The sequence below is a fragment of the Saccopteryx leptura genome, chromosome 2, assembly GCF_036850995.1.
Source record: "Saccopteryx leptura isolate mSacLep1 chromosome 2, mSacLep1_pri_phased_curated, whole genome shotgun sequence".
Classification (NCBI taxonomy): domain Eukaryota; kingdom Metazoa; phylum Chordata; class Mammalia; order Chiroptera; family Emballonuridae; genus Saccopteryx; species Saccopteryx leptura.
In genome coordinates, this window is record NC_089504.1 from 360152651 (window position 1) to 360177476 (window position 24826).

Below are 24826 nucleotides of genomic sequence, written 5' to 3' on the forward strand. Positions count from 1 at the left end.
ACAGGAGTGCAGACGTGTACCACGGGAGCGGAGGACACCCCAGCCCGCAGGACTCGGGGTCAGGGAGTGGCGGTGGCCCTGTCTGCACGGCCACCAGAGTCTGTCCCTCGGGGGACAGAGAGCTGGAAAGGTTTGAAAATCAACCTCCTCATGTGTGTGTCCTTTCTGAAGCTGACAGAACGGCTTCTCTGCAGTTACTCCTCTCACCCTCCAGAGTCCTAGGACCCGGGCAGCTATTTCCAGCCAGAGCCGACACCCCACGGTCACCGACGGTCTGACAATGCGGCAGGACAGCAGGCCACCCCTCCCGCCGCTAGTGCTCCCTGACCCTTACGCCAGGTGTCGGGATGCAGGCGCCAGACTGTGCCTCTTCCGGGCACCGTGGAGGACACAAGGCCACTTGGCTTAGCAGTGTCCGCAGACCACCAGTGGCATGTGATACGGGGGCGTGGGAAGTGCACTGGTTTTCTGGAGCTGCCCCCGAATACCACACACGAGGTAGCTCATATGACAGCGTTCTATTGTGTCAGTGTTGGGAGCCAGGACTCTGAGATTAAGGTGTTGGCAGGCTGGCTCCTTCCGAGGGCCATGAGGGAGAGTCTGTCCCGGGCCTCCCTCTCCGAGTTTCTGGTAGCATTAGTCACGCCTTGGCTCGCAGAGGGTGTCCTCCCTCTGTCCTCCCTGTTTACACTGTCCTCCCTCGGTGTCCCAATTCCCCTTTTTGAAAGGACCCCACGTATTGTCAGGGGCCGCCATGCTCCTGTATGACCTCATCGCAACTTGATCATCTGCAAAAGTCTTCTTTCCAAGGTCACACTCCCAGGTCCTGGGGGTTAGGACCTCAACCTCCGGTGGGAGCAGGGCACAGTTCAACCCGTATCAGGAAGCAAAAGCCGGGGGCTGGCTGGGGACACTAGGAGGCCTGGATGGAGGTCAAGCTAACACATGGAGTTGATTTGGGGACAAGAAAGTCTAGATAAATAGGAGACTCAGCAGCAGAATGCCTGGGTCTGTGGCGGGGACCAGGGGGGCGGCCAGGAGACCCACCCTCAGGGACCAGGGGCGCCCACGCAGAGCGCACGCGCACAGACTGCTTGTGAAAATAATGCAAGTTTTCTGTACCAGTTGGAACACCAACCTCCCACCACAACAGCCCTCGGTCACCAGAACCCCCTACTAGGTCCCCACCACGGCCACCAAAGGGTCAATGCGTGGGGTAGGGGGCTGGGCGCCTCCAGCATATTTTTCCCATGGTCCATCCCTGTGCTGAACCACTCAGTCCCTGCCTCCACCCTCCCCCGCCATGGTGGGAGCTACTTCTTCTCGGGCTGAGGGCCTCTATGGGCACACAGCTAGGCAGTTTTCACAGCTGACAAGGGGGCAGGGGCTTCAGTTAGTGTCCAGGGGACCCTGAAGTACCAGGTGCACCTTATGACCTGTCCAAGGAGGACAGGAGCGGTCAGAGCAGGGTCCCGGTGGCCCTGTGCTCAGCTCGGTGCACAGCAACCAGGGAGGGGCCCGCAGTAAACACAGGCGTCTTGCATGACTAACACCTCACACCCCGTTCTCCTCCACCCACGCCTCTTGGATGAGCACTGTCTACTTTGGAATCCAACTCAGTCTGAAATAACAAAAAAAGCTGTTACCCCACTCCGTGATCTCTCTTCAATAATAAAGATCTCATAATCAGGAAATCACACCAGCTTTCCATATGGGGGCGGGAGGGGGGGGATGAGCACGTGGGTCTTAGGGCTCCTGGTTTCACAGAATTTTAGAGTGGGAGCGACCTGCGAGGCCTTTTCAGGCAGGAAAGAAACTGACTCCAACCCGAAAGGAAAGCCCCACCTAACAATCAAGCTCGTGTGCAAAACACGGTGCTACATTGGAACATTTAGTAAGAATAGCATTTAGTAAGAGCTGCCCACACCTGGAGACCCTTGTCCTATCTAATAATCTCTAGACTGCTGCATGAAGCCATCCAAGTAGATAATTAGAGCAAGGGACATTTAGCAAACACTTGTCCCTTGATAATCAAGTCACATGGTCACCGGTCCTTGCTCACTCACTTATCAGAATATAACCTGTGGATAACTTCCATTTTCCTAGGAATTCCACTGACTGCATGGGACCTAATTCTTAAACAGCTACATTGGTTCGATCTTTCCAGACTGTCCTTCCCTGTAGACCCCCACATCCTGCTACAGCCACATGTCCCTGTTGCCACCTGCGCCCGCCCCCAACACTCACATAGTAGGCTTTCCGGAAGCCCAGGAGAGGCTAAGCTTCCCGCGTTTCAAAGCCCCACGATGAGACAGAGCCTGGGATGAGTTTGAAGGTCCTTCTCCTGAAGTTGATGCTTCATAACCGTCAGCCAACATGAGTCATCTCTCCTCAGATCCTCATTCTCTCTCCTGGTTCCACTTCATAATCTCCAGAGTTTCCAAGTGCGTTTGCAACACAGCCTTCTGACTCTGTGTTGAATGCCAATTCTCCCCTGCAACACTAGGTGCAAATTCATGAGGCTGGTTGAACATAGGTCAACGTCAGTATCCTTAAGAATGGGACGCATAAAATGCATGCGTGAACCAACGGAATGTAAGGAAAATGGGGGGGGGTGGTGCGGTAGTGACAACCTTCTCAGCCCCCACCTAGTTGTGTGCAGCCAGGAAGGCGGGCTCTAGGGAGGCCATGCCTCGTGACTTTTTGAGAGAAGACAAGCACTGAGGCGTTGATGAAAAGCCTCCTAATTTTTCAATGTTGGCAACTAATTGGAACATTTTCAAGCACTGTGTCCTCAGAATAAAATGCTTCTGTGGATGGCCTCTGGCCTCAAGACCTCCTCCCACATGACATCTACCATGCCCTGGAGTTCCTGGCTCTGCCGTGACCACCACACCTCCTGCCCCCACACACAGAGACACGATACAGATGCTTCCCTAGAAAAGTCATCATCACAGACCAGCTCTTTGTAGAAAGACTTCAAACCAAGCCAATGTCATTCCTTACAGGTACACAATTCACAGTCATCCTATACTTATTTTTTTTTTTTTTGGAGGGGGGCTAATTAATGAATATTGCTCCACCTAACGACCGCCAGGGATCCGACCACTTGATACACAGATGAGCTATTCACTACAGTCGGCTCCCTCTGGGACCTGGGAGGCCGCTGGGTTCCGCAGTATGGCGACTGGTCAGAGGACAGTGACTGTTGCTGGCACACACCCCCTAACCGTGCACAGGTAAACGTCTCCAGGGAACGGAGAAATGAAAGGAGACCCTTGACAACCCCCCATCTCCAAAGCCTGAATTGTCTTACTAGACTCCGGGTGGCGTGAAGGCGGCCAGGGTGTTCCTTCCGTCCAGCTGTCAGAATGGGATGCAGAGAAGGAAAATAAAAATAGCATAGGCACCTCACTGAGGTTTTAATTTGCATGTCTCTGATGATTAGTGACATTGAGCATCTTTTCATATGTCTATTGGCCATCTGTATGTCTTCTTCAGAAAAGTGTCCATTCAGGTTCTTTGGCCATTTTTTAACTGGATTGTTTTGTTTTTCTTTGTGTTTCATTTTGTAAGTTCTGTATAAATTCTGAATATCCCATCCCTTATCAAATGTATCGGAGAATATGTTCTCCCATTCAGGGGGTTGCCTTTTCCTTTTGTTGATGATTTTCCTGTTGGGCATGCACTTTTTAGTTTAAAACCATTTTTTAAACCTTTTCCCTCATTTCCCTTGCCCAAGGAGGAGCTATATCTGAAAACAAACAAACAAACAAACAAAAAACATTGCTATGAGAAATGTTGGAGATTTTACTGCCTATGTTTATTTATTTGTGGATTCTGTACCAACTTTGCAACCCCAGAATAAATCCCATTTGATCACGGCGTATAACCTTGTTAATATATTGCTGGATACAGCTTGCTAACATTTTGCTGAGGATTTTAGCATCTATGTTCATCAGGATTATCGGCCTATAATTTTTTTTCTTTGTGGTGTCTTTATCTGGTTTTGGAATTAGGATAATGCTGGCCTCCTAAAATGAGCTTGGGAGTCTTCTCTCCTCTTAAATTTTTTGGAATAGCTTGAGAAGGATAGGTGTTAGTTCTTCTTTAAACATTAGGTAAAATTCACCTGTGAAGTTTTGTTTGTTGGGAAGGTTTTGTTTTTTTTGTTTTTGTTTTTGTTTTTGTTTTTAATTACTGCTTCAATTTCACTGGTTGTAATCTGTCTATGCAGGTTCTCCGACTCTTCCTGATTCAATTTTGAAAGAGTATGTTTCTAGAAATTTATCCATTTCATCCAGATTGACCAATTTGTTGGCATATTATTGTTCTTAATATTTTCTTATAATGCTTTGCATTTTTTTTTGGTATCTGTTGTTGCTTCACCTCTTTCCTCTCTGATTTAATTATTTGGCTCCTCTTTTTTTTCTTGATGAGTCTGGTTAACAGTTTGTCAATCTGTTTATCTTTTCAAAGAATCAGCTTTTGGTTTCATTGATCTTTTATATATATTTTTTAGTCTTTATTTCATTCATCTCTGCTCTTATCTTTTTATTATTTCTTTCCTTCCTTTTTTTTTTCAAGTTCCTTTAAGTGTAAGGTTAGATTGTTAATTTGAGATTTTTCTGGTTTCTTGAGGTAGTTATGTAATGCTATCAATTTCCCTCTTGGGACTGCTTTATCTGTGTCCCATAGATTTTGGGTTGTTGTGTTCTCATTTTCATTTTTTCAAGGTATCTTTTGATTTGTTCCTTGATCTCATTGCTGACCTATTCACTGGTTAGTCACATGTTGCTTAGCCTCCATGGTTTTGTGTGCATTTCATTTTTTTTCTTGTTATAGATTTCTAGTTTCACACCATAATGGTTAGAGAAGATGCTTTATACAATTTTAGTCTAATCTTATGGAGACTTATTTTGTGTCTTAACATGTGGTTTATCCTAGAAAACCACGTGCACTTACAAGAATTACAGTCTGCTGCTTTGAGGTGAAATATTCTAGATAAAGATGTCAATTAAATCCAGCAGATCTAATGTTTCATTTAAGGCCACTGTTTTCTTGTTGATTTCCTGTCTGGAATATCTGTCCATTGATGTCAATGGGGTGTTAAAATCCCCTATTATAACTATGATGCTGTTGATCTCTCTCTTTATGTCCATCAAGATTCATTTTACATATTTAGGTCCTCCTACATTGGGTGTGTAAATGTTTACAAGCATTATATCCTCTTGTTGGATTGCTCCCTTGATCATTATGTAGTGTTCTTCTTTCTCTCTTACAATACTTTGTTTTAAAGTATACTTTGTCAGATATAAGTATTGCTACCCTCAGCTTTCTGTTCATTTCCATTTGCATGAAATATCTTTTTCCATCCCTTTACTTTTAGTTTGTGTGCATCTTTTGTTCTAAAGTGGGTCTCTTGTAGACTGCATATATATGGTTTTGCTTTCTTATCTGTTCAGCTACTTTGGGTTTTTTTGTGGGGTTTTTTTTGTATTTTTCTAAGGCTGGAAATGGGGAGGTAATCAGACAGACTCCCGCATGCGCCCAACCGGGATCCACCTGGCACGCCTACCAGAGGCGATGCTCTGCCCATCTGGGGCGTCGCTCTGTTGTGACCAGAGTCATTCTAGCAGCTGAGGCAGAGGCCATAGAGCCATCCTCAGCACCCGGGTCAACTTTGCTCCAATCAAGCCTTGGCTGCGGGAGGGGAAGAGAGAGACAGAGAGGAAGGAGAGGGGGAGGGGTGGAGAAGCAGATGGGCGCTTCTCCTGTGTGCCTTGGCCGGGAATCGAACCTGGGACTTCGCACTCCAGGTCAACGCTCTACCACTGAGCCAACCAGCCAGGGCTACCCTGTTTCTTTAATTGGAGCATTTGAGCCATTTACTTTTAAAGTAACTACTGATAGGTATGAATTTATTTCCATTTTATTCTTTTAACTACATTCCTTTATTATTTTTTTTTCTCCTCCTCCTCAACCTTCCTCCTTCCTCTGCCCCTTCTCCTCCTTCTAGAAGGTCATTTAACATTTGTTGTAATACTGATTTGGTGGTAACAAACTCCTTTAGCTTTTTCTTGTCTGGGAAGCTCTATTTTCTCCTTTAATTTTAAATGACAGCCTTACTGGGTAAAATAGTCTTGGTTATAGGTCCTTGTTTTTCATCACTTTGAATATTTTGTGCCAATCCCTTCTGGCCAGAAATGTTTCTGGTGAGAAATCAGGTGACAGTCTTATGGGAGCGCCCTTGGAAGTAACTAATTGCTTTTCTCTTGCTGCATTTAAGATTTTCTCTTTGTCTTCAACCTTTGTCATTTTAATGATGATGTGTCTTGGTGTGGGCCTCTTTGGGCCCATTTTGTTTGGCCCTCTCTGAGCTTCCTGGACTTGTATGTCTTTTTCCTTTACCAGGCCAGGAAAATTTTCAGTCATTATTTCTTCAGATAGGTTCTCAGTCCTTTGTTCTCTTTCTTCTCCATCTGGTGCCCCTATGATATGGATGTTGTTACATTTCATGTTATCCCAAAGGTCCCTTAAACTATCCTCAATTCTTTATAATTCTTTTTTTTTTTTTTTTGCTTCTCTGATTGGTTTTTTTCCTACCTTTTCTTCCAAATTTCTGATTTGATACTCAGCTTCCAACAGACTCCAACTCAGTAGGTCTGTGGTGAAACCCGTGTATTGGTATTTTTTTTAAACAAACTCCATAGGTGCTTCTGACGCCCCCTAAAGTTTGAAAACCAGGCAGAAGGAATATCCAAGCAAGATGTCTAAGCAACTGTTTGTGAATGATACCAAGAAAGTCAGAACTTGCCAAAGTCACCAATATGCTTGTTTTCATGAACAATTTTATTGTGATGGAATTCACATACTATAAAACCCCCTCTCTAAATGCACACAATACAGTGACTTTTAGTATATTTCACAGACTCAAGCAACTACCACCACTACCTAATTTCAGAACATTTTTATTACCTCAAAAAGAAAACCCCTCCCTGTTAAGCAGTCACTCTCATTCACCTCTTCTCCAGTTCCTGGAAAACACTTCTCTATCTAATGTCTGTGTATTTTCCTACTCTAGGCACTTCACATAAATGGGACCATACTGTATGTGTCTTTTGTGTCTGGCTTCTTCTGTTCAGTATGATGTTTTCAAGGCCCATCCATGTTGTAGCGTGTGTCAGGCTTCATCTGTTTCTGTGGCTGAATAATATCGCATTGTAGGGAGGCACCACCTGTTGTTTTTCATTCATCAGCTGATGAACATTTAGGTTGTTTCTGGCCATAATGAACAACGCTGCTATGAACATTCGTATGTATGTAGGCTTTTGTGTGGACGTACGTTTTCAACCGTCTTGGGAATCTACCTAGGAGTGGAACTGCTGGGTCACATTCATAGTCTTTTTGTTCCACTTGCATATCTGAACCATTTGCTGCTCACCAGTGACTCCACCCAACAGCCAGTGAGGAAAGTTCTTACACTGTTTACAAAAGTAGTACTTTTTTTTTTTTAAAACTAACTCAACTTCCTAGAATACAGCAAACAATAAAATACTTTCTGTCTCTGTTTTTGACTTTTATGGGTCTTCCATTTACTGGCACGGTCAATGAGTCTCTAACCCACTTGGCATTTGCCAAATTTCCAAGGGGTTACTGGTCGTCAACACTGGTGAGAAATGGAAGATGCGTTTGTTGTGCACTTGCGTATCAACACTACAAATCAACACGGATTCTCTGGGAGAAAGCACAAATCCCACACAGAACCACATTAATAGTAAGCTTTAAGGTCTAACAGCCTTCCCTTAAGAGTCCATTAAAGAAAAAAAAAATGAAGCTAAAATAAGGGAAGTTCATGAACACACACACACACACACAAATTCAATCACCCAAATTTGCCAAATGCAAGCATCTTTTTAGTCTTCATGTGTTCAACACAGATGGACAGAAGAAAATAAATAGCTGCTTTTGGGATACAGAAGTTTCTCAGGACTACTTTTATTAAAGGAATTACCAGGGAGTTCTATCCAGGGAGTTAGAAAAGTATCCAATTATTTGTAACAAGGAAGAGCTCAAAGAATGCTTTTTAAAAGTGTTCTACTGAAAAACTTACCCAGAAACTGGCATTAGCTCCTGGTGTAATAAAGTTAAATGGGCATGTACTCATTAAAAAAAAAAATTAAAACAAGAAACCAAGAGAACAACTAACTATTCAAACCCTGGTTTAATCTTCCAAGTCTCACTCACAAACATAACAAAACATTTACACATAAGGATTGTTTGTCAAAAGAACTTAAAAACAATTCCCAAATGTCCTGGCTTTCTGCTGACACTCTAACAAGATAGTTAAGCACTTAAAAATAAGTGTTATTTCAGATGATTTTGTCTACTGATTTATGAACTCAGCTATCCTTACTGCTAATTAAGTCATACCCCGCCCCTATGCCCATCCTCTGAATACTAAAGCAAAATATCAAAGATTAGAAGACTGGGGACCCAGGTATATCCTGGCGTATGAATGACCTGGTGAGTTTGAGTAAGTCTCTTTACCACATGGGGGACTCCATTTCCTCACATGTGAAAAGAATGGCTTTATTTATTAAACAGAGAGCATCACACTTTTTTCTTTCAAGAGCCAGACAGCAAATATTTTTGGCTTTGTGAGTCACATGATCTCTACTCAACGCCATTATTATCACACAAAAGCAACTTTAAACTATCGTTAAACAAAAGAGCACGGTGTGTTCCCATAAAATTTATTTACAAAAATTGGCCCCTAGCGGAATGTGGCCCATGGACTATACTCGGCCACCTCCTGGGTTAGACGATTCGGAAGGCTACCCGAGGATGAATGCGTCCCAGTCACTGGCTGCTGAAAGCCAGGGAACAGTCAAGTCATCGAGGTTTGACAACGGAGAGAGATGACACCTCAGCACGCGGGTCTGTGGGCGTCTCTGCACCCGGACACCGACATCGGGCTCTTCCTCGCGTTCCCATCCACTGCCTCCTCCCGTGTGGATCGGTACCTTACCCAGGCTCCACGGACCTTCACTGCGGCCTTGGTGGCTGGGGTCAGACGATACAATCCAAGCGTGTGGAAAAATACCTCTGCAGGGGCAGAAGCGTGGCCAATGGGAACGAGGAGATGAGCAGAAAGCGAGGGGATCAAACACCCCTGCTCTCTCCTGGCCCACGCCAAGGCCTGGCCCCTCTCTGCGACCCTTTCAGAGACGTGACCACACCTGCTGGGGACCCGCTGGGCCTCTCTGCAGCTCCCCATCAGCACGGGCGCGGCTGCGGGCGGCTGCCTTTGTCTCCCTCCCCTCTCTCACCCACTCTTCCTGCTCTGGGCTTCCAGCTCCCAAATAAGATGTTAACACTTAATCCTTGCCTTGGGCTCTGCTCTCTGGAGAGAGAAAGCTCCGGCACCCCCCTGAACGATCTTCTTTCTTCAGAAATGAAAGGCCCAGATGAAATAAAGACAACTATTGAATTGAAAGTGCACAAGACTAATACATAAGAGGTGAAATAGTGATTCGTATATAAACCAAAACTAATCTTGGCCTTCCTTACTGGCTTGTAATACCCGTTCAATGTCCAAATGGTAAAATATACCTTAAATGATGTCTAATAGCATCTCTCCAAAAAGACCTGAATACCTATAACCACATCACTGTTAAGTGATTAAATGTACAGATCCAGCCTTCTGATTTTAAATGGAAGAAATAACATTGTGTTCTGTCTCTTGAAATACAATGACCTGTTGTGCAAATGAGAGGTCCCCCTGACACTAGTTCAGGTCCCTGGACAGGACAGGCTGTTTATTGTATTGACATTACCTCACTACCGAAGAACTAAAAACACAATCCTAATTTTGGGCAATAGAGTTGACTTTTGATGAGAATGAAGGATTTTCTGAAACAGTAGAGGACAAGCAATTTTCTGATAGCAGAAGCCCTCCCTAGGGTCCCCGGGGCCTGAGCTCAGGGCCACCCTGCATGGCCAAACGCTCTGGAGAGCCACAAACATGAGACATAAGGAGAGATGGGACTTCCCAAAGTCTCACAAAAAGCATGTTTTGATGGCGTTACTGAAAACAAGAACGTTAGCACATTAACTTACCCGTCGAAACTTCCTGTTGGCCATCTGGCCCAACATTATTCATCATATAACCTATGCTTTCCCCAGTGATTTCAACTGTCACCCCTACCTGATCTAAATTTCAGTCTGCCTCTGACGGCCCCTTCTTGACAATCTTTGCCTTGAGTGGTGACATGGCCTTCTGCTGGATTCCTCACACGTCTGCCATCTTCTTCAGGGTCTCCTTTGCGCCTCCCTGAGAGGTGGTTCCTCGGGGCTCTCTCCTGGGGGCTCGCCCTCGGGGAGCTCCTGCACCCTCATCACTTCACTCCTCGGGTGACGAAATGCACAGTCTGGGTCGGCGCCTGCGGTTCTGTAGGTGGGTCACCACAGCACGACAGCGCCAGGCCAAGCAGGCATACAGGGGTGAGGTCCACTCTGCTCTCTGCTTGCCAGCCAGGCACCCCGATTCCCATCTGTAGCCCAGATGTCCCCCGAGTCACAGACCCACCCATCCAAGGATACGCTGGCTGCCTCTCCCGAACGTCCCCCAAGGAACCATCTACTCAGCATGGATTCATCTTCGGCCTTCCAAACCCATCCCTCCCCTGCCCCTTGTTCTCACCGCATGGGCTGCGGCGCACACCGAGGAAAACTCAGAGAGATCGGAGGGTTCCTCTTCCCCTGACGGAAGCAATCCTGCTTGACGGCTCCTACCTCCTCCTCTGCAGCCACCGCTGCAGACACGGGGTTGACCTCATTACGTCTCTTCTCATTTAGTCCACGACTGCTGTCTGTACGCCCTTCCTTTGGCTGCACAAGCAACCTTGCCACAATATCCTGTGAGCACAATGTGCAGGTTCCAATCACAGCCATCCACTGCCCGCAAGGGCCAAGCCACGACTCCTCTAAGTGCCTCAGGGGGTCTTTAATGGGCCAGATCCTGCCCCCTCTTTCCCTTCCTTGTTTCTCCCATCCAAGTACTAACCAGGCCCGACCCTGCTTAGTTTCCGAGATCAGACGAGATCGGGTGCGTTCAGGGTGGTGTGGCCGTAGACCCTTCCTTGTTTCTTACCAAACAGATCAGCCTGTCCTTGCTGCCTTCTCTCAGCCCAGCAGGGACCTCAGCACGCAATCCCTAGCCAAGTGCCCCCTCTTTGAAGACTGTGCGGTACCCAGAGAAAGTTGACGGCTCCCTTCCTCGAGCCCTCGGGTTGCCGTGCGCACACCCGCAATGCTTATTGGTGTCTACGTTCCTCTGACTCCGTTAGCACCGCGGTCTCTGAAGGCAGAGATGCCCTCTCCTGGGATCTCGGGTCCCCAGATCCCTGCCAAGCACTGTGGCATTCCCTGTCCATAAAATTCTAAATGGATTTGAAAATGATCAGATTAGCCAGAGCAACGTAATACAAATGTATTGATAGACTGGACTCTAAACTTGTTACACGTGTGTGTGTGTGGTATAAAAACAAAGACAGAAGGCGTATTGCGCCCAGGCACCCTCTGTGAGAGAAGGGACCAGGGGATGTTTCAAAATAAGTATAAAGCAATAAAATATCCCTTAATTTTTGTGAGTAGTATATTTTGGGGAAAGGTGGATAAGAAGAAGAAGAAAAGAACAGCCCAGTGGCCAAACAAAACCAGTCTAAGAAAGGGTACCAGAGAGACACCTGGGCGTCCCTTAGAGTAAGGAACAAACCCCTTCCCGTGATGTCCAAGGGCTACGCAGCCCCTCCGGACATGACTAACTCTTTGCTATCAGGAAGACATTTCCCTCTGGCAACCCTTTTCTTCATCCTTGCCATCTGAGCCGAACAGTACCTCTTCTTCCAGGAAGCCTCCCCTGACCTCCCAGGGTCTCAAATGAACTTGCTCTCAAAAACACCCTGGGCTTCTCCTTTTAGGGTCTTGCTCAGAATTGTAATCAAATACATATTCCTTTAAATTCTGTTTCCACGATAAGAAGAAGCACTTTGAGGCCAGGAACTAATTTTTTTATTATTATTATTATTACATCCCCAGCATCCAACCCTGTGCCTGGAACATCCTTGTGGCCCCACTAAGTGTCTGTTGAATGAACAACTCAATCAATTAAACAGATAAAGAACAAATTTAAAAAAAAAACCCACAACTGAATAAAACCGGCATGTGCCTAGGACGCAAGGCCAAGGGGTCAGGATTACCACCAGCACAGCAGAGGAGGAGAAGGGTGACTCAGGCCAGTCCCCTGGCAGATTACAGAGACTAGAGTGGGGCTCAGTGGCCTGAGAGCCAGCCCCACCCCACCCAGTGATCACACAGCCTGTGAACCCCTAGCGAACGTCATCTTCTACAGTTTTAAATGTTTGACAAGGAAGACTATGTCATGACATGCAGAAGTTGTCTGAAACTCACATTTCAGAGTCCAGAGATAAAACTTTCCTGGAACACGGCGACGCCCATTGGTTTGTGTATTGTCTGTGGCCGCTTTTAGGTGAGAGTGGGAGTGGGGTACCTGTGACAAGGAACACAGGAGCCTCAAGGCCTGAAAGATTTCCCACCTGACCCTTCAGAGAAAAGGTTTGCTGAGCCCTGGCCTAGGATCTCCTGGGACTGCGACATCGCAGGGCCCACAAAGCGTCCTGACCCAGCGGCATACGCTAAGATGGGCCTTGGAACAAAGCTGCCAGACATGGTCTGCTAATGCAAAATGGGACTTTGGTATCCCCGTAATAAAGCAGAGCCGGTTAAACTAATGATACGCCTCACTCGCAATGGGCTGCTGCACAGCTATCTTTACAAATGAGCGCCCCAGCTGCTAGGCGACACACGCAAGTATAGAAAGATGTCCAGAGGACACTGTCAGAGCAGTGTATAAAACAACGTGGGTGAGGTTTTCTAATTTATTAGCAAGAACAACTGTACCTATGTTTAAAAAGTGAGAAAATGTGAGTGTCTGGAGCTCTAGGGTATTGATTGCAACAGGGATTTTTTTCATTTTGATTTTAAGTATTTTTTGACTCACGGAATTTTTTACTGAGACTATTCTATTCTCTAATTTAAAACACACACACACACAAGCACACAGATGTTGATTTCAGAAAGCTACTTTTGGCCTTTAGTGGTAGAGCATTGGCCCAGAGTGTGGACGTCCCGAGTTCCATCCCCGGTCAGCATACACAGGAGAAGTGACCATCTGCTTCTCTCTCCCTCCCTCTCCCCCTTTTCTCTCTCTTCTCCTCCCGCAGCCAGTGGCTCGTGGTTCCAGCGTTGGCCCCAGGTGTTGAGGACAGCTCGGCTGATCCGCACGTTGGCCCCAGGTGCTGAGGATAGCTCGGCTGATCCGCACGTTGGCCCCAGGTGCTGAGGACAGCTCGGCTGATCCGCACGTTGGCCCCAGGTGTTGAGGACAGCTCGGCTGATCCGCACGTTGGCCCCAGGTGCTGAGGACAGCTCGGCTGATCCACACGTTGGCCCCAGGTGCTGAGGATAGCTCGGCTGATCCGCACGTTGGCCCCAGGTGCTGAGGACAGCTCGGCTGATCCGCACGTTGGCCCCAGGTGTTGAGGACAGCTCGGCTGATCCGCACGTTGGCCCCAGGTGCTGAGGATAGCTCGGCTGATCCGCACGTTGGCCCCAGGTGCTGAGGATAGCTCGGCTGATCCGCACGTTGGCCCCAGGTGCTGAGGACAGCTCGGCTGATCCGCACGTTGGCCCCAGGTGCTGAGGACAGCTCGGCTGATCCGCACGTTGGCCCCAGGTGCTGAGGACAGCTCGGCTGATCCGCACGTTGGCCCCAGGTGCTGAGGACAGCTCGGCTGATCCGCACGTTGGCCCCAGGTGCTGAGGACAGCTCGGCTGATCCGCACGTTGGCCCCAGGTGCTGAGGATAGCTCGGCTGATCCGCACGTTGGCCCCAGGTGCTGAGGATAGCTCTGCTGATCTGCACGTTGGCCCCAGGTGTTAAGGATAGCTCGGCTGATCCGCCCGTTGGCCCCAGGTGCTGAGGATAGCTCGGCTGATCCGCACGTTGGCCCCAGGTGCTGAGGACAGCTCGGCTGATCCGCACGTTGGCCCCAGGTGCTGAGGATAGCTCGGCTGATCCGCACGTTGGCCCCAGGTGCTGAGGATAGCTCGGCTGATCCGCACGTTGGCCCCAGGTGCTGAGGATAGCTCGGCTGATCCGCACGTTGGCCCCAGGTGTTGAGGACAGCTCATTTAATTCGAGCATCAGCCCAGATGAGGGTTCCCAGGTGGATCCCGGTTGGGACGCATACAAGAGTCTGTCTCACTATTTCCCTTACTCTCATTTAAAAAAAATAAAAAAGAAATAAAGAAAGAATAAGAAAGCCACTTTTGCCCCTGACATGGATCCGAATTCTCAGTGATCTCAGGATCACATGGTCTAATTTCTGCATTTGGGGAACTGCACACAGATACACTTTGCTCTGAAACTTCAAAGCCCGGCAACAATGCAGAGCTGCTCATACGTTTGTTTTGAGGAAGCGTAAGATGAGAATGGTCAGAAAGAGTCCTACTTCCCTTTTCCTAGAAACACTGGTTACCCACTCAGCTGGAACACCCTTCTCGAGCCTGCAGAAGGCCTGGTTGCCAGGGGACAGGAACAAACAAGCCACCCGAGTGGCAGCTGCCAGCTGCTTTCTCTGTTGCTCCCTCCACACAGCAGCTGGCCCTCCTGTCACCAGGACCCCTCCGAGGGCAGGCTCACGATCAGCGGCCATCTTGATGATCCCATTGGGTGGGACGAGGTGACCATAAGACGAGGGGAGTGAGAAGCCGGGACGGAGCCCACCGGTAGTCAGGTTCTGCCTTGGCACGCCCACTTGCGATTCCTACCAACTCCAACTCTCCCTCTTTGTAACCGCTGTCCTCTCGGGGCAATTCCCGTGGGGAGTCATGGAGCTCAAGATAGAGCTGTTAGCGGGTTTGGCTCGGCCCCACCCAAGACCACTAGCATGCAGCTGTCCCCAGGTCACCTTGCTGTAGGAACCTGCCACACCTCCTTCACCCTGCGGTCAACAGCCTGGGGTCCTGGAGTCACTGTGACGGCCCAGGAAGTCCATAGTAACCGGGGCCTTGGAGGTACAGTGCTAACTCAGTTCAGAAGTGCACATGGAATCCATGCCATCTGTTAGAATGAACGATCCCTACGTACCCCCAGCATTTCCCAAACACCACAAGAAACACCAGCCAGTGGGATGATTCAGGTAAGAGACCTGAATTCAGGTGGAGGTGAAGGTAGGTAAACTCCATGCCAACAATGCCTGTCTGGGGACTTCTGCGTCATTTAGTACATTCAAAATCCCCGAGATATCTGCTCAGTAGCCAAGCCCGTCCAACTTGGTTTAAACTAGCTGCTGACCACAGAGCCTTCCACAATCTCAGCTTGGAAAGCGTAGTCCCACACCGTAAGGCTGGATTCTACAAACACTCCCAAGTGGCTCTCAGGGTCCCAGGATGACCCCAACCTTGAAGGGCATTATTCCCGATCTGGGCTCAGACCCCCACCACCCAATGCTGGGGGGACGGCACTCTCCGAGGTAGATTCCGAAGAAAGAGTCTAAAAACCAGGAGGTCGAGGGGGAAGGAGAAAGCCTGACCCTCCGGAGAGACAGTAACCGGGGGGCCGGTGTGGGATGCTTCCGGACGGGACGGAGCGGGACTCACCATTGGTGGTCGTGTTGACATAGTAACGCCGGCCCTGAGGGGACAGGTAGCTCTGCCAGCCGGGCGGAAGGACGAACGTCTGGCTCTCCTCTCCCGGCGGAGGGGGGACCATCCCAGGCTTCTGTTGGGGAGGAAAGGAAAGGTCACACGTGCTTGGCATTTCTGCAGCTGGTTTGCAATGAGGAAGTCAGAGGCAGATGAAGTCACATCGCTCTGGAATAGCTCAACCCTGGGGGGGTTTAGGGTCCACGGCGTCCCTAAGGGAGGTCATGGGCCACCCTTCTGTGACTCCGGCGGTTGTCTGAGCATGAGGCGTGAGGAGCCCTCGTGTTTTCAGAGCCGCCGCAGAGGGGACCGGTTCCCCTGGGGAGCAGAGGGAAGTGCCAGTCAGTTGGCAGAGCTGGACTTTCTGCTCTGTTAGCCCCTGGAGAACCGGGGCTCACAGGGGTGCTGCACTTGCTGGGGGGGCAGGTAGGGGGCGCCACTTAGCACCATCCCGCTGTGCAATCTCAACCCTGCAACCCCAGGGACCACGAGACCCGGGGCCCGCTGCGGGCACCGACCCGGGTAGTTAACGCAGGTCTCAGCAGAGAGAGCTGGAAAACCATCTATAATAAGGCCCAGGATCGAAGGGCAAGGTGGGTGTTTCCCCAAGTGTCCAAATCACTCTGGCAAAGAGAACTGGGAACAGAGACAAACCAGAGACTGACCCTTCCATCGCATGCGCTTATTTGCGGTTTAGCCCTTTTAACCGTGCACGCAGTACTTTTCTTTAAAAAAAATGTATCAGGGACAAATATATGGTGTATAGAGAAACTAGGCATAGACCCAGATGCTCAAGCAGGTCATTTCCTGCAGTGGGACCGTGGGCCACTCGTGTTTCTTTCTGTCTGTGGAGCTCTTGCATCTAAGTTGTCCTCAATAAACGCAAAGATAAAAGCTGCCGAAGAACATTTAAATATATATAAGAAAAGAGGTCCATGTTAGCTCACGTAACTTCTGCGCCTTGTGAAGGAAGTACACTGCTTCTAAAGACAGGATTCCGGCCACCGGCAGGACCCTGTTCCTCAATATTAGAACTAATCAGCTCCTAAATGTCAGCAGCATGCCCCCAGCCGTGCCTACCGGGCAGTTTCTGGTCACTGATGACCACGACTTCAGAGAGCAGATTGAGAACGAGAGCCGTAGAGACACGGCTCCCAAACGGCTCAGCTGTCTTGCAGACCGCAAAGCCACGTGCTCCGGGCCCCCGCGGAGCAATCCCAGCCGCTCCAGGGACTTGAGTAAACACGACCTCCCCGGGTTCTCTGTGCGTGCTGCCGTATGAAGTTTTACAATTTATTCACAAACCTCCCCCTGTGCCCGGAATGCATCCGTCTCCCACACCTGTTAACCCACAGCGCCTCTTTGATTCCGCATGAAAGACTGGCTTCTACGCTGCCAAGTGACCAGGAGATGCCCAGCCGCCGGGCAGGGCCGTCTCCTCCCCCCAGAGCACGTCCCCTGAGCCGGAGCGCACACCTGAGCACGCTCACCTGGGCCTCTTCCGGACCAGAAGATGATCCAAGTACACCGCTCACAAAGACAAGGGGACCGGGGAACGAGCCGCTACTCCAGTACTTTCAGCCCTTTGTATATATAAGTGCATTTTCACCAATGCAATAAAAGTTAGTTTTGCATCTCATTTGCATAATTGCACAGCTTTTTTGACTTGTTGTTGGCTTTTCTGATGTTCTTGTTTAATAAAAAAAATGCCTCTTTTTCTTTAATCGCTTCGTATTCATTTTGAAATAGCCCCTAATTTTTGTGAGCAGTATATATGCAAGACAAATAGTCCGATAATGAGCACAGGGTGTGAGTGTGCAAGCGCGCGCGCGTGTAAAATATCCCCTACACAAGATACATCTGTTGGCTGGGCAGGGTTGGGAATAAAGTAGAGATGAGTAGGTCAGGGTGCTCGACCACAGAAAGGAATGTTCTGGGACCAGGCTGCCTCTGCGTGGGTCACAGACTAAGACCGGAAGATGGGACTGGTGTTTGTCCGAACAATCTGGGGGGAAATGACAACTTGTTGAAGGGCAGTAAGCAAGGACCAGACAGACACGGCCGGGAGCTGGCTGCAGAGGACAGAGGCACTTGGCCCTCCATCCCGCCAGGGGCTCAGTCCTGGCTCGGTCACTCAGGAGCCCGTGACTCAGGGAAATGACACCACCAGCCGCCTCTATTTCTGCATCCATAAAACGGAGGGCGGTATGTTCCCAGCGAGGAAGACACTGTGAGATTAACGATAAGACACTCAGCACCTAAGGACGTAGTGCCCGTCACCAAGACGGCTCGATAGACGGGCGTTTCCAGTGGGAGGGGCAGGGAGGCGTCCGGATGCCGAGGGAGACCAGGCTTCACGCGGCCTCTGCCTACCGTGGTCACAGAGAGGTTCACCCCGGTCTCGCCGGCGCTGCGTCTAAAATGTCACCATCAACAGCCACTTTTCCCAGGTTTCTGTTTCCAAGACAAACCGACTGAAAAGGCAAGCTCAGGCCCTGGCCGGACAGCTCGGTGGGTTGGCGCATTGCCCCAATGCACAAAGTTTGCCGGTTCAATCCCCGAGGAGGGCACATACAGGAAGAGATCCCTGTTCCTCTCTCTCTCTCTCTCTCTCTCTCTCTCTCTCTCTCTCTCTTCCTCTCTCTTTAAGATCAATACATGAAATAAAAAAAAATTAAAGGCACACTCAGGCCGGCGGGGAGGTTAACAGGGGAAGCTGTTGACCACTATGCTCTGGAGGAAAGGGCTGAACTAGTGGACCGAACCCTGACCCTCTGCGCCCCACCTGGGAAGTGCAGACGCCCGTTCCATCCCCACAAGCACAGGCTGCTTTTCTCGTTAGAATGGCCGCAGTTAATTTATCTAGAGAACCTGTGGGTCAGGAAGAAGGAACTGATGACAAGGAGGTCACGTTGCTGCTCCGAGGCCGCCCGTGCAGGAACTGCGGGACCCGCCATCTTGAACACCGCAGACGGTCCCTGCAGGAGGGGTACCCGATACTCAGCCAAGAGGGGCCAAGGGGTGCTGAGAGAGGGGAGGGGGCACCAAGGCCAATTTCCCGGTTTGGCCAACGTGGCAAAGGTGGTCTCCACATCTCTGCCCTCTGACGGTGCCTGGCCTCCGTCCCCCGAGGCAGCCAGCCTCCTTACCTCTCCCCTCTCCCAGAGAGAAGTTATTCCTGTGGGCTGGGCGGACAGAAGCCAGGAGTCAAAAGAAGTGGAGACAATTGGGTACACACCCAAGGGACATGAACACAGCGCTCAAACTCTCGTACCCCCATGGTCTAGGACGATCCACAATTGCCAGAAGGTAGAAACAACCCAAGTGTCCATCATCAGCTGAGGAACGGATAAACACAATGTGATGCATCCATCCAAAAAATATTCAGCCACCAAAAGCCACGGAGTCCTGGTACACACCGCAACATGGAACGGAGTCCTGGTACATACCGCAACATGGAACGGAGTCCTGTACACACCGCAACATGGAACGGAGTCCTGGTACACACCGCAACATGGAACGGAGTCCGGTACACACCGCAACATGGAACGGAGTCCCGTACACACCGCGACATGGAACGGAGTCCCGTACACACCGCGACATGGAACGGAGTCCCGTACACACCGTGACATGGAGCGGAGTCCCGTACACACCGCGACATGGAGCGGAGTCCCGTACACACCGCGACATGGATCGGAGTCCCGTACACACCGTGACATGGAGCGGAGTCCCGTACACACCGCGACATGGATCGGAGTCCCGTACACACCGCGACATGGATCGGAGTCCCGTACACACCGCGACATGGAACGGAGTCCCGTACACACCGCGACATGGAACGGAGTCCTGGTACACACCGCAACATGGAACGGAGTCCTGGTACACACCGCAACATGGAACGGAGTCCTGTACACACCGCAACATGGAACGGAGTCCTGGTACACACCGCAACATGGAACGGAGTCCTGTACACAATGCAACATGGAACGGAGTCCTGTACACACCGCGACATGGATGACCCTGAAACCATGCCGAGCGAGATACGCCAGACAGAAAAGGCCAGTAGTGGATCAGTCCATCAATATAAAATGTCCAGAATAGGAAACTCCGTTGATACAGGAAACAGACAAGTGGTGGCCAGGGACTGGGTGGGGGAGGGCGGTGGGTGCAGGGTCTCCTTTCCAGGGTGCTGACACCATGTCGGCACTAGGTCCTGGTGGTGGTTGCACGAAACTGGGGATGTGTATAAGTCACTGATGGTGAGTTTGGTGTTAGGTGCATTTTAACACGATAATAATAATAATGAAAACTTTGGAAAGAGGAAGACAAGGCAGAAGTCAGCCTGCCAACCTGCAGGCTCTGGTTTGAGAGGTCTAGACCCGCAACATGACCTCGGTCCCCGCAGCAGTGGCGGTGACGGCGGTGCAGGCTCCGGGGAGGGCTGTCCCGTCCCGCAGCCACGGGGACGAGCAGCTACCCAGTAATTAAGGTCTCTGCCAAACTGACTCTTCTAATCAGTTTCCTTCCCAGGTAAATCCTTCCCTTCCCTTCCTTAGCCCTGTGGCTTCTCCGCTTCCATGCTGTCAGCTCTTTCCCACGGGAACAGGAACGAAGAGCAGGGGTGACACGGGGCCCTACCTCCAAGGGGCAAGGCCGGGGGAGTGGCAAGGTGGGCAGAGATGGGGCTGCTTTTCTCACCTCGGAAATTCTCAACCTCATTCACAGCACGGCTTTGTGGGAGCTACACAGGCTGCCTCTCATGGATGGGCTGTTTCCCAGGGTGCAAAGCTGGGTGTCAGCCTCCTTGGGGCCCCCTCCCTGGGTCTCCTTGCTCAGTAAACAAGCTGTTCCACTATATATGGAGACCCATCCTCTGAGAGTCTGAATTAAATGGGATCCTCTGCCCCCCACAAATGAACGGATGTGCACACAGACACTCACCCCATTTTCTCAAGAGGTTTCTGGACCACTTCAGAAGCCTAGTCTAATAGGAGCTCAAGAAACGGCTGCACACAGATCCCATTTCTGCCCACCGGTAATGACTTTGCCCGCTCACCAAATGTCTGTAAGTGTACCGAGGTCCGGGCCAGGTGCCTTACACACTTCCGCCTAAGTCTTTACAATGAGCCTGGCACGCAGATGCCATTTTCTCCCCCATTTTACAAGGAGGAACCTGGGGCCCGGAGAACTGAACAACTTGCCCCATGTTGCACAGCTAATTAAATGAGCACACCAAACTGTAAAATAATAGCTTTGTTCCAGACACACCTATCCAGTTACCTAAATCCAGCCTGCCCTCTGTCCACCTCCGACCAGCTCTCTGTAATCAACTCCCAAGTCTTCACCTGGACCCCTCGACCTCCCAGCTCCCACCGAGGAGGAAGACAACGCAGGCCTGGCTCTCTCGCCTGGCGCAGTCTCCAAGCACGCACATGCCCTCCCAGGAGACGTGCAGAAATATCACCACCCACACCAAGCAGTCACGTTCCCCGGCTGTAGGCTGACTTCCTCGTCTCCTTACTTAAAACGACACAGCCAAAGAAATCGTCCTTGTAATGACGGCTACTGATTCCCCTTTGGGGGAAAAAAATGAGCAGGAAAGCAGAGGGAAGTCACCCATATATTAAAAGAAATCTCCCTACAGCGCGCTTTGCAAAGAGTGGTCCCTGGGTCACCCTGCCAGTCACCTCGAATGTGGGTGAAAGGGCAGGTTCCAGAGCCCCGATCCAATCACCAAAGCGACCTGTGCCCTATAAAGCCACCTTGTAACATGCATGCTAGGTGAGTCTTAGGCTCACGGAACTGGTTTGCAGCTTTGCAGGGAACCACGAAGAGAAAACATTGCTTCTGAAATCGGGGAACATAAAATTTTAATAAGCACAATTTATAAGAAGACGGTGCTAGCTAGCTACATGGATGCTTATTAAGGAAAAGACTCCTTAGCCCAAACCCTTCACACAGATTATTTCAGAGAGGTTCAGTCTTGTCCCCGGAGCCTCCAGTCAGTGCCCCCCGCCCTCCCCCCCACCCCAGCTCCCAGAGCTTCCCCCACTCTCCAAGGTCAGCCCGGAATTCTTTCGCCCTCTGGAATGCCTTCCCCCTCCGGAAGTTTCCGATCCTTACCTTCTGCAGGTGTGAGCAAATGTTGCCTGCTGATGTGAACGGGGCGGCGGGGTCGCCAGACGAGCGATTCAGCAGCCCGATCAGACGGTTTTAAGGTCCCCTGTTCCGCGTCTTCTCATCCCAAACCCAGAAGCGGGAGAAGCTCTAAAGAGAGGCGTACCCCCCGGCTCCCACACCCCCACTCCCCGATCTATATATAACACGTCTGAAGTTGCCTGCCTAACAAGCCACTTTCTGGCAGCCCCGTTGCCGTGGCAACGACTGCTAATGAGCCCGGTGCTGTGATTGGCACTGCTTAAAGGACCGTCTGGAAAGAACTCTCCGGCAAGTTGTCCCGTCCCCAACCGCACAGCCAGCGGGACACCCAGGACCGGTCGGGGCATGGCTGAGTATGCCGGAAAGGCCTCAGTCCCTGGAGACCAGTTTGTTACTAGTGAGCCCCGGGCAGTCCTGGACCCAGCCGCCAGGAGTGGCCTCCGCTGTCACCCACAAGGAGCCAACCAGTTAGTGACAGGGGCTGCAAGGGAGCCACCAAGAAGACCAAGGCCCAGCTGGGCCAGAGACCGGAGAGTCATGTCCACTCCACACTTTTCTGCTGGACACCGATTTGGGGTACAGAGACCCCTACACACACCTGGGGTCAGCTACCCAAGGGAAGGTAATCTCTTCTGACTACAGGTTAAGACAAAGAGCATGCCCCAGGGCCCACCTCCCACAGCGAAGCTGCCAGCCTCCAGGTCTGTGTCTACAAGAATTCTGCTGGATACCTCTCCACAGCCTCGCAGGTAAAGGCACTGTTCTCCTCAGGTCTGGAAGCCCCTCTACCCATTCAGAGAGAGAGACTCACAGGAAACAGCTGGGGAGGAGGTAGGGGACTGCGGCAATGGTGCAGTGCATTCTGGGAAGGAGATCCCGACAAGGGGTTTGATAGGTTAGAGGGGAGAGGATGGAGCCTGGCAGCACCTTCATGTTCTCCTAAGGGGGAGGATTGGAGACCTGGCCAGAGGGAGGAGAAGTAGCCACATGACAGAGAAAGAAGGCAGGGCCACGTCTTGTTCCTAGCTTGAGTCTCAGTATAGTACCCAGAATATTGGGTGGATGGATGGATGGATGGATTGGATGGGTGGATGGATGGATGGGTGGATGGGTGGATGGATGGATGGATTGGTGGATGGGTGGATGGATGGATGGATGATTGGATGGGTGGATGGATTGGATGGGTGGATGGATGGATGGATGGGTGGATGGGTGGATGGATTGGATGGGTGGATGGATGAATGGATGGGTGGATGGGTGGATGGATGGATGGATTGGATGGGTGGATGGATTGGATGGGTGGATGGATGAATGGATGGGTGGATGGGTGGATGGATGGATGGCTGATTGGATGGGTGGATGGATGAATGGATGGGTGGATGGGTGGATGGATGAATGGATTGGATGGGTGGATGGATTGGATGGGTGGATGGATGAATGGATGGGTGGATGGGTGGGTGGATGGATGGATGATTGGATGGGTGGATGGATTGGATGGGTGGATGGATGAATGGATGGATGGATGGGTTGATGGATGGATGGATGGGTGGATGGATGGATGGATGGGTGGATGGATGGGTGGGTGGGTGGGTGGATGGGTGGGTGGATTTGTGGATGGGTGGATAGGTGGATGGGTGGGTGGATGGGTGGATGGGTGGATGGGTGGGTGGATGGATGGATGGATGGGTGGGTGGATGGGTGGATGGGTGGATGGGTGGGTGGATGGGTGGATAGGTGGATGGGTGGGTGGATGGGTGGATGGGTGGGTGGATGGGTGGATGGGTGGATGGGTGGATGGGTAGATGGGTGGGTGGATGGGTGGATGGGTGGATGGGTGGATGGATGGATGGGTGGATGGGTGGATGGGTGGATGGGTAGATGGGTGGGTGGATGGGTGGATGGGTGGATGGATGGATGGATGGATGGGTGGATGGATGGGTGGATGGGTGGATGGGTGGGTGGATGGATGGGTGGGTGGGTGGATGGATGGGTGGGTGGGTGGGTGGATGGGTGGATGGGTGGGTGGATGGATGGGTGGGTGGGTGGATGGATGGGTGGGTGGGTGGGTGGATGGGTGGGTGGATGGATGGGTGGGTGGGTGGGTGGATGGGTGGGTGGATGGGTGGATGGGTGGGTGGATGGGTGGATGGGTGGATAGGTGGATGGGTGGGTGGATGGGTGGATGGGTGGATGGGTGGATGGGTGGGTGGATGGATGGGTGGATGGGTGGGTGGATGGGTGGATGGGTGGATGGGTGGGTGGATGGGTGGATGGGTCGATGGGTGGATAGGTGGATGGGTGGGTGGATGGGTGGATGGGTGGATGGGTGGGTGGATGGGTGGATGGGTGGATGGATGGATGGATGGATGGGTGGATGGGTGGATGGATGGGTGGATGGGTGGATGGGTGGGTGGATGGATGGGTGGGTGGGTGGATGGATGGGTGGGTGGGTGGGTGGATGGGTGGGTGGATGGGTGGGTGGGTGGGTGGATGGATGGGTGGGTGGGTGGGTGGATGGGTGGGTGGGTGGGTGGATGGATGGGTGGGTGGGTGGGTGGGTGGGTGGATTTGTGGATGGGTGGATAGGTGGATGGGTGGGTGGATGGGTGGATGGGTGGATGGGTGGATGGGTGGGTGGGTGGATGGATGGGTGGATGGGTGGGTGGATGGGTGGATGGGTGGATGGGTGGGTGGATGGGTGGATGGGTCGATGGGTGGATAGGTGGATGGGTGGGTGGATGGGTGGATGGGTGGGTGGATGGGTGGATGGGTGGATGGGTGGATGGATGGGTGGATGGGTGGATAGGTGAATGGATGGATGGATGGATTGGGACATGTTCCCAGCAATAATCTCACTGGTGTGAAACCCCCATTC

General features: G+C 51.0%; 1 protein-coding gene across 7 annotated transcripts in view; it reads right to left on the minus strand.

Moving 5' to 3' along the window:
* The window catches only part of GAS7 (growth arrest specific 7), a 220422-nt gene that overhangs the window by 73412 nt on the left and 122184 nt on the right, over positions 1–24826 (minus strand). For 6 of the 7 annotated variants that reach the window (XM_066364871.1, XM_066364873.1, XM_066364878.1 and 3 more), the window contains exon 2: positions 15748–15868. In XM_066364871.1, the coding sequence (XP_066220968.1) occupies positions 15748–15868 (121 nt within the window). Of the gene's footprint in view, positions 1–15747; positions 15869–21915; positions 21996–24826 lie in introns of those variants that run through there. The other variant, XM_066364874.1, reaches the window with a different exon arrangement.